Source organism: Anomaloglossus baeobatrachus, chromosome 2 (genome assembly GCF_048569485.1).
Source record: "Anomaloglossus baeobatrachus isolate aAnoBae1 chromosome 2, aAnoBae1.hap1, whole genome shotgun sequence".
Taxonomy (NCBI): Eukaryota; Metazoa; Chordata; class Amphibia; order Anura; family Aromobatidae; genus Anomaloglossus; species Anomaloglossus baeobatrachus.
This window is the reverse complement of record NC_134354.1, coordinates 100,497,227-100,513,080: the sequence shown is the minus strand read 5'-3', so window position 1 is coordinate 100,513,080 and position 15,854 is coordinate 100,497,227. Positions and strand designations below refer to the sequence as shown.

Here is a 15,854-nt window from a genome sequence, read left to right as displayed (position 1 = left end):
AGCAGCCGAAGCAGCGATCATAACCACGAGAGCAAGGAGCTGCGCACACTGCTTAGCGCTGGCTCCTTGCTCTCCTAGCTACAGTACACATCGGGTTAATTAATCCGATGTGTACTGCAGCTACATGTGCAGAGAGCAGGGAGCCGCGCACACTGCTTAGCGCTGGCTCCCTGCTCTCCTAGCTACAGTACACATCGGGTTAATTAACCCGATGTGTACTGCAGCTACATGTGCAGAGAGCTGGAGCCGGCAGCACAGGCAGCGTGAGAGCTGCGGAGGCTGGTAACTAAGGTAAATATCGGGTAACCACCTTGGTTACCCGATGTTTACCCTGGTTACAGCTTACTACAGCTGCCAGATGCTGGCTCCTGCTCCCTGCTCGCTTCATTTCGTCGCTCTCTCGCTGTCACACACAGCGATCTGTGTGTCACAGCGGGAGAGCGCCTTTGAAGAAAACGAACCAGGGCTGTGTGTAACGAGTAGCGATCTCGCAGCAGGGGCCAGATCGCTGCTCAGTGTCACACACAGCGAAATCGCTAATGAGGTCACTGTTGCGTCACCAAAACCGTGCCGTAGCAGCGATTTCGGTAGCAATCTGGCTATGTGTGAAGCACCCATTAGAAGTCAGTATCTACCCTTTATCGAGTCTTGCCGCATGATTTGAGATAAGAAGCCAAACCAGACACTTAATTTGCAGACACGTGTTTCAGGCTATGTGCCCTTCATTAGTGCAAAGCATGAGGTCTTATCTGGCTAGGTGAGTGAGAGGTCTCAGACAGGGGTCTAATTGCCCTTATGGACTGTAGCATGGAAATCTCCTGATCTCTGGTTACAGCGCTTACATAGCCTTCAATCAAACAAGTATGCGTTTTTGTGCAGTAGACATATTCTTCCTGTGCATAAGCCTGCAAATCTAGCGATATCCAAGCTACAACCTAGACGACCATGTAGGTCTAAACTAAACGGTTATGTAAACTTCAGAGCTGTTCTAATTAGAGCTGATCGAACTGGCCAAAAAATTGGATCGGCGGATTAAAAAAAGTCTGATCTGCTCCAAAATCCGGTGCCCATATAAGTCAATGGGGACCAGAATCCGGAGATTAAAAACGATGGTGGACGGGATGGGGGGGTAGCAGCGCGTGCAGTATACTCACTTAGGCGGTGTAATGGCAGCAAATTCCTTCCGGGTCACGCTTTTCCCTTCCAGAGCTGACAATTCAATATTCATTGTTTTGCCACCCTGAGTGGCAGCTGACTGCAACCAATCACAGGTGCCAGGACGGCCGGTGGGCGGGGAAAGCAGTGCAAGTGTCTGTGGGTCAGCATGGTGTTAAAATATAAATAAATAAAACAATCGGCGCTGGGTCCCGGTTATTCTGATATCACCACAGATAAAGCTTGCAGCTGCAGCCCCCAGCTGTCAGGCTGTATCTGTGCTGTGTATCCAGTGCCCAGAGTTGGACGTACCATGGCAGACTCGCGCAAGTCCCTCGCAAGTGTGATTCTCGGAGAAACGCATGTGGCTTTTTTGTTTTTATTATTGAAATAAAAAAAGAAAAACGTGCAATTCCCCCCCCCCCCAATTTTGATAACCAGCATAGATAAAGTCAGCTGGGGGCTGGTATTCTCAGCCTGCAGCCGCCTGGTATTGACGCATCTATTAGATGTGACAATCTCGGTACTATACCAGCTCTTCCCGAATGCCCTGGAGTGTTGGCAATCGGGTAATAAAGGGTTAATAACAGCGCACAGCTGCTACTAAACCCTAGGTCAGTGATGGCACAGGCGTCTGAGATACCTGCATCACACTAACCTGTTAGTGAATATAAATAAACACAGACACCGAACAAATCCTTTATTTGGAATAAAGTACAAAATACACACCCTCCTTCACCACTTTATTAACCCCAACACGATGTAGGTCCGGCGTAATCTACACGAGGTCCCACACCGCTTCAGCTCTGCTACAGATGGTCTGCTACGTCCATAGAGCCCGACCACTGGCTGTGCAGACAATGACTGAGTTGCGATGACGCCAGGCAGACACTGTCACACGCTGGGGGCACATCTGCCTGCAACCAATCACAGACGAGAGGATGGTTGGTGTGCGGGGAAAACACGGAAAGCTGTGTGTATGCGATGTACAGGAAGTGAATGCGCGACCCGGAAGCAGTGTGCTGCCATGACACAGAGTCTTGGTAAGTATGAAACTCTCGCTTATTTCTTGTTTATTTTTACTTTAATTCCCGAATCCGGATCATGCACCCGGAATCCCGGCCCCGGGTCCGGCACTCAGATATCTTTGAAACTGCGTGGTTCCGAACTTTTATAGTCTGCATCCGCCCAGCCCTAGTTCTAATCTAAAGTTTAGATTAAATGAACATAGCACCAATCTGTTGGTTTCATCTGCTACAAGATTAAAATTCCGGGTAAATTTACAGCTTGTGTTACATTACTATCTTTTTGCTGCACTGGGTATGATCATTATTAGCATTTCATCAAAGCAATTGTTTCATAATAGTTTAGATTTATAATAAGTTGGAAGTGTATCAACAAGCTGCCTTCTTCAACCTATAAAAACTCTACCTCTGCCAAATAGATCACCTTAAACACGTACTAAGAAGGCAATAGAGACGTATTTTATGGGATGTATCTTGAGAAATTACTGCAATTCACAATGTGACATCAATAATAATGAATTACATCGGGACCGGGTTTTTTAATGTCAATGAGTCATGCTGCGAATGAGCTTGATGGCAATGTACTTTCTGAGAAGTTCAATGCCCGTTGTGCCTCAGCCCCATAAGGGTGTATTGTAAACCAATTTCCGGCTTGGTTAGCGCGTCCTTCATCTGGTCTAGTTTACTGGGTAAGTCCACAACAGACGTAACTGGTATAGAGTTTCCTATAAAGGAGTTACGTTAATGACTATAGACATGGAATCCTTATGGAAATCATTGGCTTCTTTTTATAAAAATCCAGCAGTCGAATGCAGTATGTTGTAAAGCATCAGGGCTGTATCGGAGTGCCGGTCTACATCGCGGTCTCATTTTGACTTTTCTTGCACTGTAATAAAAAAAAAAAAACATTGTTTGTTACTAATTGTGGAATGTGTGAAATTTCCCTCAACTTTTCACATTTCCAATGACCTATACAAAAATCGCCGTGAATGCCATGTGATATTTTTAAATGACAAAACTTTTTTTTTTTTTTTTTTTTTTTTTTTTTTTTTTTTACTGCCATTGCAATGCATAATCCCTTTCATCTTTTTCATATAAATTTCATCATTCTCTCTTTCATGGGTAGACCATACTGCCAATGGAAGACTTTGTGTCCCTTCTTTAAAAGGTAGACTAATGCATATAGGGTCAAATGTGAGAGACAAATTGTGAGATATGAATCGAGGGTCATCTGGTTCGGCTTGTGTACCTACAACCACGTATAGCGCTTATAAACGGCTGCCGCGACCCCACGGAGAGAGAATTGGTATATCCGGAGGAAAGGAGTTAACAGTCCACACTGCCAATGGAGATGATGAAGTAGAGGTAGTTTGTTCTCGCTCTCCTTTCCCTACTATGTAACTACATCGCTCCTCTTTTTTGTTTTTCTTGACAAAAAGTCCGCACCCCTGTAATTGTGCAACGCTCTCAAACAGATTCACTATATGACTAATTGTAATTAATTTTTGGGTCCTATCCCTATTTTACGTGTGTGTGTGTGTGTGTGTATATAGATAATATTTTTTATTCTTCATTGTATTTTTTTATTCTTTCCTTTCTTCTCTACTTTGGAAGCTGTCCGCATTTTATAATTTTGTTTCTTTCACTCCTCTGAGAATAGATTTTTTTTCATATTGCCTGCCTTTTTGGCCATCACAAAAAATATAGCAACAAAAAAAATGAACTACAGCATTATTTTATAACTTTTATATAGGGTTTTTTTTTCATACATAATTATTTTCTTTTCTTCTACATATATTTTTCACACATTTTTTTTATTTGCAATCTTTACTATACATTATTTTTAGCCTGATATATAACATGACACTGTAGCGCCTTTGCGCCTCTTGAACCCAATATGTAATGTGTGCTTGCTCTGTAAATGGTAATTGTAGTAGTTTATGTCCTGGAGAAGAAATCTGAATGGTGCTTTACACACTGCGACATCGCTAACGATATATTGGCGGGGGTCACGTCGTTAGTGACGCACATCCGGCGCCGTTAGCGACATCGCAGCGTGTGACACCAAGGAGCGACTATCAACGAGCGCAAAAACGTGAAAAATCGTTGCTCGTTGACACGTCATTCATTTCCTTAATATCGTTGGTACGATGTTGTTCGTCGTTCCTGCGGCAGCACACATCGCTATGTGCGACACTGCAGGAGTGACGAACATCTTACCTGCGTCCACCGGCAATGAGGAAGGAAGGAGGTGGGCGGCATGTTCTGGCTGCTCATCTCCGCCCCTCCTCTGCTATTGGACGGCTGCCGTGTGACGTTGTTGTGACGCCGCACGAACCGCCCCCTTAGAAAGGAGGCGGTTCACTGGCCAGAGCAACGTCGCAGGGAAGGTAAGTCCGTGTGATGTGTGTTAGCGATGATGTGCGCCACGGGCAGAGATTTGCCCGTGACGCACAACAGACTGGGGCGGGTACGCTCTCTAGCGATATAGCTACCGATATCGCAGCGTGTAAAGTACCTTTAACACTTTGAAATGCGTAGATTCAATAAAATCACTTGGATTATACCTCTGCTTCATCATCTCCATTGGCAGGACTAGCTATTGACCCCTTTTTCCCCGGTATACTGTCCTATATTTATGACCAATTACAGAGGCTACAGAAAATACAATAACAAAGGGAATCTGTCAGCAGGTTTTTGCTTTGGAATCTGAAGACAGCAGGAGAACAGCACTGAAACACTGATTTCAGCTATGTGTCACTTATTAGGTTGTGTGCTGTTTACTTACATGAAGGTTTTATCACCTTGTGATTAGATTATCACTACCTAAGGGGTGCTTCACACACAGCGAGCTCGCTGCCGAGATCGCTGCTGAGTCACGCTTTTTGTGACGCAGCAGTGACCTCATTAGCGATCTCGCTGTGTGTGACAATGAGCAGCGATCTGGCCCCTGCTGCGAGATCGCTGCTCGTTACACACAGCCCTGGTTCGTTTTCTTCAAAGCCGCTCTCCTGCTGTGACACACAGATCGCTGTGTGTGACAGCGAGAGAGCGACAAATGAAGCGAGCAGGGAGCAGGAGCCGGCGTCTGACAGCTGAGGTAAGCTGTATCCAAGATAAACATCGGGTAACCAAGGTGGTTACCCGATATTTACCTTAGTTACGAGCCTCTGCAGCTCTCACGCTGCCTGTGCTGCCGGCTCCGGCTCTCTGTACATGTAGCTGCTGTACACATCAGGTTAATTAACCCGATGTGTCCAGCAGCTAGGAGAGCAAGGAGCCAGCGCTAAGCAGTGTGTGCGGCTCCCTGCTCTCTGCACAGGTAGCTGCATTACACATCGGGTTAATTAACCCGATGTGTAATGCAGCTAGGAGAGCAAGGAGCCAGCGCTCAGTGTGCGCGGCTCCCTGCTCTCTGCACACAGCGCTGGTAACTAATGTAAACATCGGGTAACCATACCCGATGTTTACCTTAGTTACCAGTCTCCGCAGCTTCCAGACGGCAGCTCCGTGCAAGCGCAGCGTCGCTTGCACGTCGCTGCTGGCTGGAGGCTGTTCACTGGTCGCTGGTGAGATCTGCCTGTTTGACAGCTCACCAGCGACCATGTAGCGATGCAGCAGCGATCCTGACCCGGTCAGATCGCTGGTCGGATCGCTGCTGCATCGCTAAGTGTGAAGGTACCCTAAGGCCCGTTTCACACATCTGGCATTTCGCCGGATTGCTAGATCCATCACACTCCAGCACAGTGTTAATATAGTACAATGGCATCGCGGCAACATCCGGTCACATGCTGTCATGTGACCGGAGCATGTGACCGGAGGTTGCTGTGATGCCATTGTACAGTATTAACACTGTACTGGAGTGTGACGAATCCGGCGAAATACCGGATGTGTGAAACAGCCCTAAGCTACAGCGCACACAAGCAGTTGTCCGACCATAACCCCTCCTTTGATACCCTAAGGCTATGTGTCCACGGTAGAATGTACCTGCGTATTTTTCTGCATGAAAATCCGCGACTTTCACGGCAAATCCGCACCCGCGGATTTGCCGCGGATTTTGATGCGGATTTTTTTTTTTTTTTTTCCCCCATTCTATACCCAAATCCGCACCAAAATCCGCAACAAACAATTGACATGCTGCAGATTTTTCCGCATCAAAATCCGCGGCAAATCCGCGGCAGAAAAATCCGCAGCATGGACACAGCATTTCCAAAATGCCATTGAAATGGCTTGGAAGTGCCGCTGCTGCAGATTTTCGGGAAATCCGCGGAAAATCCGCGGCAAATCCGCAGCGTGGGCACATAGCCTTAGTAGCTCACGGTCAATAGACAATCTACATAGAAAGCGGTGATGTTGGTGTGGTTAGCTTACTGAGCTCTTCTACATCTAAGAACTCTGATTGTGTCACAACACAGTAAACTAAATGACACATCCCTGGAATTGGTTTCTCTCTTGCTACATTATGCTGCTGCCAGATGAGGCAGTAAAAACCTGCTGACAGATACAGTCAGATAAATCCAACAGCCATATCCTTTCTACTTTTAGACCATGTTTCCACTTCCAGAAACGTTTTTTCTGTTACATTTTTTTCTGTATTTTTTATAGATTTCAAGCAGAATTTTTTGTTAAGTAATTGTTATGCAATTAAAAACACTATTGCGATTTCCCATACTATTTTTTTTTCCAGGTTCCTAAGAAATACAATGTCTGAAACACACAGCAGGCATGAGTTTACATGAAATCATATGCTGAAATCAATGCTTAAACCGTTAAAGGAGTTGTTTGACCTAAAACAAGTCTGTAGTCACTCTGAATTATTAATCCTCCCAGTACATGCACTGTGCATCGCAACGATTCGCCAGTTTCTGACCCGGAAAGGATGGTTGCATGACGACAATTGTGCAATATGTATGTTTCCAGCCAAAACCTGTCCAGTGGGCATGGCCTCACTCAATATAAGTTGATAGAGTAAGTGCATCCAACTAGTAGGCACGGCCTCACTCAACACAAGTATGTGGAGTAAGCGAGTCCAACCAGTAGGCTCGGCTACCTAATGGGCAAGGCCTCACTAAATACAAGTATATGGAGTAAGTGCGTCCGACTAGCAGGCGCAGCCTTGCTTAGTAAAAGTGTATGGAGTAAGTGTGTCCAACTAGTAGGCGCAGCCTTGCTCAATACATGTGTATGGAGTAATTGCGTCAGACTATTAGACACAGCCTCGCTCGATACAAGTATATGGATTAATTGCGTCAGACTATTAGGCACAGCCTCGCTCAATACAAGTGACTGGAGTAAGCACGTTTGACTAGTAGGCATGGCCGTCCAGTATATGCGGCTTTGCTCAATACAAGTGTATGGAGTAGGTGCGGCCGTCTAGTGGGTGCAGCCTCACTCAACACAAGTGTGTGGAGTAAGCGTGTTTAACCAGTAGGCTCGGCTACTTAGTGGGCAAGACCTCATTCAATACAAGTTTATGGAGTAAGTGCCTCCGACTAGCAGGTGCAGCCTTGTTTAGTACAACTGTATAGAGTAAGTGTGTCCAACTAGTAGGTGCAGCCTTGCTCAATACAAGTGTATGGAGTAAGTGCATCAGACTATTAGGCACAGCCTCGCTCAATACAAGTGTATGGAGTAAGCACACTTGACTAGTAGGGATGGCCGTCCAGTATACGCGGCTTTGCTCAGTACAAGTGGATGGCGTAGGTGCGGCTGTTTAGTGGGCACAGCCTCGCTCAATACAAGTGTATGGAGTAATTGCGTCCGACTAGTAGATGCAGCCTCGCTCAATACAAGTGTATGGAGTAAGCACGCTTGACTAGTAGGCATGGCCGTCCAGTTGGGCGCGGCTTTGCTCAATACATTTGTATGTATGAAATATTAACAGGCCTCAGTAATACCCATAGTGCACAACGTTACACCCACCATACTAATACATTGCAAGACCAAACGGAGATTTCAGGCACAAGTGATATTCATTAAAATTTGTAGCAATTAAAAAGCTTTTTGGCTTGTGTGTATTCTGAGAAAAAAAATAATTGTAGTGTCCAACTGGCACCATGTGAGCTGATTCATGGAGTATTGGTGCTGGTGGGTGCCATAGAACGAGTACAAGCAGCTGTGAGGATCGTGACCCTATTTTCAACCTTCCACTTATATAATTAATTGCCATGAGTCATAATTCAGTTTACACTGAGTAGGAGAGAAGCCACAGAACATTCCCTGCAAGACGCAACAAGTCAGGCTGAGAAGACTGAGTACAAGGATGATAAGCCAAGGGAATAAGTTCACGTCGTGACTATGAACCTTAAGTAGGGCAACCAATCTACACTTGGACGCCGGACGGCTGTTCTCATCAGATATGTTGTTAACATTAATCCAATAAAGCACAAACCCACTGCTAGATCGTTTTATCACATGAAAACTAATGTTCCAGCTTTGCAAGACTTGCTGATACTAATGAAATACAACCATATTCAAGCTCATCCAGGCTCCTGTATGGTGGCACGCAGAGTCCTCAAAGTATTACAGAGCACTCCATGTCTCCATTGAACATTTCTATGGAAAATATTCCTGTAACATGATGTACTTTGGAACAGGGCAAGAATTTTTCATTTGTCTGTGTGACTCTGCATGGACATAAAAATATATTTATGTTTATACACCATGGTCAATAGATTACACTGTGTGCAGAATTATTACGCAAGTGAGTATTTACACCATATCAATTTTATGTAGATTTTCCAACTCCAAGCTATATAAACTTGAATACTTATTGGATGAAGCAGATCAGGTGATGTGTATTTGTGTAATGAGAGAGGATGCGGCCTAAGGCTGCAACACCTTTTATCAAGGTGTGCAGGATTCTGGCCCAGATGTCACCTCTCTACTGTCCAGAATCCCGGAGTGTCTATCGGCCATATGCTTCTCCCTCTCCTCTCGATTCCGAAAGCTCAATGTGTCCAAAACTGAACTAATCCTTTTTCCTCCATCTCAACTATGTTCCCTACCTGATCTATCTATTACAATAAATAACATCACACTCTCCCCAGTACCTGAAGTCCACTGCCTCAGAGTGACTTTTGACTCTGCCTTGTCCTTTTATACCAGGGGTGGGGAACCTCCGGCCCGCGGGCCGTATGCGGCCCGCCATGACCTTTTCTGCGGCCCCCGGGCACATTGCACAGTCCACAGAGCTCGGGAGGCAGCAGCGTCTTGCTTGCTGCTGGCCCTTTAAACCCTGTATGGCTTACGTCCTCATGCTAGCGTGAGGACGTACTTTGTGGGTGGAGTTAGCGCTCAACTCGCTCTTTTTCCACAGAAGAGAAGCTACTACCTCAGCGTCCGACAGGTGTGTTTGTGCTCCCATGCCTGTGTGTGCCCCTGCACATTCCCACTGCAGCCTGTTCTCCGTGCAGTGTCCCGTCCTCCTCGTGCATTCCCACGGCAGCCTGTGCTCCTCACTCTCCCCCACGGCAGCCTGTGCTCCTCACTCTCCCCCACGGCAGCCTGTGCTCCTCACTCTCCCCCACGGCAGCCTGTGCTCCTCACTCTCCCCCACGGCAGCCTGTGCTCCTCACTCTCCCCCACGGCAGCCTGTGCTCCTCACTCTCCCCCACGGCAGCCTGTGCTCCTCACTCTCCCCCACGGCAGCCTGTGCTCCTCACTCTCCCCCACGGCAGCCTGTGCCCCTGTGGCCTCCCCACGGCAGTCTGTGCCCCTGTGGCCTCCCCACGGCAGCCTGTGCCCCTGTGGCCTCCCCACGGCAGCCTGTGCCCCTGTGGCCTCCCCACGGCAGCCTGTGCCCCTGTGGCCTCCCCACGGCAGCCTGTGCCCCTGTGGCCTCCCCACGGCAGCCTGTGCCCCTGTGGCCTCCCCACGGCAGCCTGTGCCCCTGTGGCCTCCCCACGGCAGCCTGTGCCCCTGTGGCCTCCACACTGCTGCCTGTGCCCCTGCGGCCTTCACACTGCTGCCTGTGCCCCCCTGGTATGTCAGAACCCCTAGCAATGTCCTTAAATTTCTCCCAGCCCTCCCAAGTGATATATAATCCTCCCTAGTGATGTCTAGTCCTCCCAGCCCTCCCCAGTGATGTCTAGTCCTCCCAGCCCTCCCCAGTGATGTCTAGTCCTCCCAGCCCTCCCCAGTGATGTCTAGTCCTCCCAGCCCTCCCCAGTGATGTCTAGTCCTCCCAGCCCTCCCCAGTGATGTCTAGTCCTCCCAGCCCTCCCCAGTGATGTCTAGTCCTCCCAGCCCTCCCCAGTGATGTCTAGTCCTCCCAGCCCTCCCCAGTGATGTCTAGTCCTCCCAGCCCTCCCCAGTGATGTCTAGTCCTCCCAGCCCTCCCCAGTGATGTCTAGTCCTCCCAGCCCTCCCCAGTGATGTCTAGTCCTCCCAGCCCTCCCCAGTGATGTCTAGTTCTCCCAGCAATGTATATTCCTTCCAGCCCTCCCCAGTGATGTATATGCCCTCAGCATCTCCTGTGATGTATATGCCCTCAGCATCTCCTGTGATGTATATGCCCTCAGCATCTCCTGTGATGTATATGCCCTCAGCATCTCCTGTGATGTATATGCCCTCAGCATCTCCTGTGATGTATTTACAGCAGTCCCAGCTGACACAAACGTGGAAAAACAGTTGTGAGAAGCAATAAGATCAATATTGAATAATATAGCCGCAACAAAAACAAGAAGCTTCAGCCGCCACGATGAGTTAATTGTTTGACTAAGTATAGCAGGGTAATTTTAAGTTGATAGTTTTGTGCGGCCCCCGAAGGTTGGTAGAAAATTCCAAATGGCCCTCGGCATTAAAAAGGTTCCCCACCCCTGTTTTATACCATACATCAAATCCCTCCCCACCTCCTGCCATCTTCAACTAAAAATATTTCCAGAATCCATCCTTTCCTCAATTCTCACTCTTCGAAAATGTTAGTGCATGCCCTCATAATCTCCTGCCTTGATTACTGCAACATCCTACTTTGCGGTCTCCCTGCTAACATTCTTGCACCTCTCCAGTCCATCTTTAACTTTGCTGCCCAACTGATTCACCTTTTCCCTCACTACCACCCCACTACTCCCCTCTGCAAATCCCTCCATTGGCTCCCAATTCTCCACCGTATCTAATTCAAGCTACTAACCCTGATCTACAAAGCTATCCATAATCTGTCTCCTCCGTATATCTCCAAACTAATCTCCCGCTACACTCCAACAAGTAATCTCTAGTCCTCCCAAGATCTCCTTCTCTCATCCTCACTCATTTGTTCCTCATCCAGCCACCTCCAAGACTTCACCCAAGTATCCCCTGTCTTCTGGAATCGCTGCCTCAACATGTTAGATTATCTGCTACATTACAAGCTTCAAACTTGAAAACTCATCTGTTCAGAAATGCCTATAGTCTCCAATGACACCACCGCCTCACCACTGCCAGAGCTACTTCCTCACCACTGCCCCACCTACTATCTCCTCCCCAATATCCTATAGACTGTAAGCCTGCAAGAACAGGGTCCTCTTCCCTTTGTACCACTCTGTCTATTGTAACATGTAAATGTATTTTGTATGTAACCCCTTCTCATGTATAGCACCATGGAATCAATGGTGCTCTATAAATAAATATTAGTTCACAGACTAAAAACTCCTTAATATAAAAAATATCAATTTTATTAACAAAAGCATTTAAAAACACTTCCACATTATATAGAAAATATTAATTGGTGCCATACAAAGATTCCAACATATATCCCCCTTATTATTCTAGTCCTATGTGTTACCCCAATTAAGGAGCAAGAACAACTGTCAGTAAGGCGCAGTATACAAGTATATCCCTAAACAGTCCAATAGTCAAGGGTCCTACAGTCAAGATCCCTAAAAGCAGTGTGTCGCCCTGGGCAAGCCAGGGGACACAGGTCACAACACCACCACACCCCACACTCCAGGTAGGCACATCACAGCTAACCAGAAATCCTTGTTGCCTTCCTCCAGAGGTTGATGATGCACACCAGGGGGTGGGCCAGGCGGTTGGCTCCGCCCACCGAGGAGCTCACAACACTGGAGGCAGGAAGAAACCAGGAGATGAGTCCAGGAGGAGGAAGTGGAAGGAGTAACAGCAGATAGCTCAGGGAGGAGCAGGAGTGAGGAGCTAAAGTGGAGGAGTTAAGTGAAAGTGAAAGGAGAAAAGGAGAAAAAGCAAGCAAAGTGACAAAAGGGAAAGACAGCCTGAAAGCCCAGCTTGGTGTAGGGCCAGAACAGCAAGGTCAGCGACGGCGGTGACTGTTTGGAGGGGGACAGTTTGGAAGTTCCTGGAAGGACCCCGTTGGCTGTGTGCCCGGTGGTCTGGAGCAGTGTTCCGAAGGACAGTCAGCACCAGGGCAGGGGCCTCTCGGACCCCGGCAAGGCTAGGAGTCGCCAGATTTGCCAAATCCGTCAGTGACGGGGACGCAGATCCCCCAGCAACCAAGTCCCGATTGACGGCAACAGCCCGACCATTACCGGGGAGACACCGCCACCGCCAGGGCACAAGTTTCCCCAGGGCCAGCGCCTGCGGGCAAAGTGTAGAGCTCCTCCGGCCCAGATTGCAGTCGGGGAGCGGGTAACCGGAGGGAATCCACCGCTACCATCAGACAACATAGGTGCAAGGAAGAGAAACGTCACCGTTACCTACCGGGAGTGCAGGTGCAGCCGTCTGTGGGACCGTCCTACCAGCCGTTGGTTTACCGTACAAACTGTGTCCGTGTGTCAGGCTGAGTGAGTACCATAGTGCCGCAAGGCACAGCGCTGCCCCCGCGCCCCTGCGCCCTCCAGGCCCTACACTTCACAGCTCATCACCGGGCCCCGGGATCACCAACCCCTACCCACGGAGGGGCAACACAACACCTGGCTGCTCCGCATCACCATCCCCGGGACCCCCACACTGAGCAGCGGTGGTGCAATCACCACAACCGTGGGTGGCGTCACGACCTATAACAATCCCCACACCCAACAAACACCCCCCTTTCACTCACGGGCGAGGAGTGTCGCTCGAGACACCCCGGGATCTGGCCCACGGCTCGAGCCACCAGGAGCAACTGCCGGACCCGAGCAGAAGGGGTGAGCGCGGTGTGCTGACACCCTCCTCCCCGCCCGCGACAGCAGCACTTTTTTTTTTTTTTTACCCTAAATTAGTCGGTTCTGCACTGAGATATAATTCTGTATATACTGCCATTCCTATATTAGTGAGGAGGCTGTCAACCTTCTACCCCTAATCGACCCGACGCGTTTCCCCTTCAAATAGAAGGTTCTTCAGGGGTCATCAAAAAGTAGTATAGAGAAATACAATTAATTTATACATTATCCTCCAATCATGCAGTGAATACAGACATAGTTTTTCAACGAACGCTGTCTCCATGTGGATTTTGCAGAGGCTGGGCACGCTCTGAACAACACAGGGAGCCCCAACTACATGCTGGTATATAGTTTTAAACTTATTTGGACCAGGACATGCTAATTGCAACCTGAGGGGGTCGGGTCGATTAGGGGTAGAAGGTTGACAGCCTCCTCACTAATATAGGAAGTGGCAGTATATACAGAATTATATCTCAGTGCAGAACCGACTAATTTAGGGTAAAAAAAAAAAAAAGTGCTGCTTTTAGGGATCTTGACTGTAGGACCCTTGACTATTGGACTGTTTAGGGATATACTTGTATACTGCGCCTTACTGACAGTTGTTCTTGCTCCTTAATTGGGGTAACACATAGGACTAGAATAATAAGGGGGATATATGTTGGAATCTTTGTATGGCACCAATTAATATTTTCTATATAATGTGGAAGTGTTTTTAAATGCTTTTGTTAATAAAATTTATATTTTTTATATTAAGGAGTTTTTAGTCTGTGAACCAGTTTTGAGCTCTCCTTGTATTACATTTTTCGTGAGAAATAAATAAATATTAATAATCATTATTAGGCAGCTTAGACCTCAGGAAAATTGAACCAAAAAAGGATGCAGCAATCTTGAAATTGGTAAGATTAGGGCATGATCATCAAACGTTTTGTTGCAAAAGTGTTGAGAAAAAAAGATGCATATTAACTGCCAAAGGTTTGAGAAGAATCAAACGTGGAGCACCCTGGATCCCAGTATCCTCCAGTGCTGTCATATTCCTGAACTGCAACGTCCCTAGAGGCCCAGAAGTACAAGGTGTTCAGTGCTCAGAGACATGACCAAGGTAATTAAGGCTGAAACCTGACCACCACTGAAGACAGATTTTTGAAACGTTTTATGGACTGATGAGATGATAGTGACTCTTGAAGGACCAGATGGATCGACCATGGCTGGATTAGTAATGGGCATAGACTGCCACTTCTACTCAGACACCAGCAAGGTGGAGGAGGGTACTGCTATTGTCGCGGGCGGCGGGGCACTGCGCTCACCACGCTTGGGCCCGGCGCTGCTGCTGCTCGGTGGCTCGAGCGGTGGGCCGGACCCAGGGACTCGAGCGGCGCTCCTCGCCCGTGAGTGAAAGGGGGGTAGTTTGGTTTGGGGATTTGGTCCGTGACGCCACCCACGGGTTGTGGTGAGGTTGTGCACCACCGCTGCTATTAACGGGGATCCCGGGAGCGATGGTAGGGAGCAGCTGGGATGTTTCTCTCCCCTCCGTGGGTAGGGGGGTTGGTGGTCCCGGGGCCCGGTGAGGTGTCGGGGAGGCAGGGTTGGCAAGGTGCAGGGTCGCTGAGACTGCGCAGCGCGGTGCCGGATGGCACGGTAGTACTCACTCAGCCACAAATGGATGCAAAGTCTCTGGTAAACCAAACGGCTGGATGGATGGGTCCCGCAGCCAGCTGCTGTGGTTTCTCCCGGACGGTTGGTGGTGGCTGCCTTTCCCTGCACCTTTTGTGTATGTTTGGTCCCGATGGCTTCCCACCGGTAACCCGCTCCCCAGCGTGTATATGTGCCGGAGGAGCCCTTTTGCCCGCAGGCTCTGGCCCTTGGAACTTTAGCTGTGGCGGTAGCTGTATTTTCTTTTGCTGGTTGGACGGTTGCCTTCAACGGGTCTTGGCTGTTAGGAAACCCCTGGGGTTCCAGTCACTGATGGATTTGACCTATTTAACGGCGACTCCAAGCCTGGTCGGGGTCCGCAGGCCCTGCCGATTTTGTGCTGGCTTCACTTCGCTCCCCGGTTCGGTACCGGCGGGCCAACGCCAGTCCCCGGTCCTACGGTTCCGCGTCGATCCGCCTCTCCTGCAGACGGCCACCACCGTCTGCCAACCTTGCTCTCGGTGCCCGGGCCACGTACCCGGACACAGTCAGTTTGCTCCTCTACTACCACTTTACTCCTTACTCCTTCCACTTCCCTAACTCCACTGCCTTCCTTTCCCGCCTCCAGGACTGTGAACTCCTCAGTGGGTGGGGCCAACCGCCTGGCTCCACCCCACCTGGTGTGGACATCAGCCCCTGGAGGGAGGGAACAAGGATTTTGTGTCTGGCTGATGTGCCTATCTCGGGGTGGGGGTGCATGTTGTAGTACCTGTGACGACCTGGCTAGTCCAGGGCGCCACACTATTGGCTGATGTTAATAAAGAGCTAGTTAAACATTTTTGGGTTAAAGATGGACACCTTAAAAGGGAGATTTACAGGAAACGAAAATGGTCACCTCTATGAACAGTATCTGGGGGGTTGTGGTTGCTGCTGTGCTAAAAGTTGATCAACTGAT

At 48.6% G+C, this 15,854-nt stretch overlaps 1 protein-coding gene across 3 annotated transcripts in view; it reads right to left on the bottom strand.

The window, feature by feature from the left end:
* Nucleotides 1-323: 323 nt before the first annotated feature.
* Nucleotides 324-15,854, bottom strand: part of TMIGD1 (transmembrane and immunoglobulin domain containing 1) — a 55,615-nt gene continuing 40,084 nt past the window's right edge. For all 3 annotated transcript variants that reach the window (XM_075333173.1, XM_075333170.1, XM_075333171.1), the window contains exon 6: nt 324-3,066. In XM_075333173.1, coding sequence (XP_075189288.1) covers nt 3,034-3,066 — 33 coding nt within the window. In that variant the 3' untranslated portion in view covers nt 324-3,033. The remainder of the gene's footprint in view (nt 3,067-15,854) is intronic.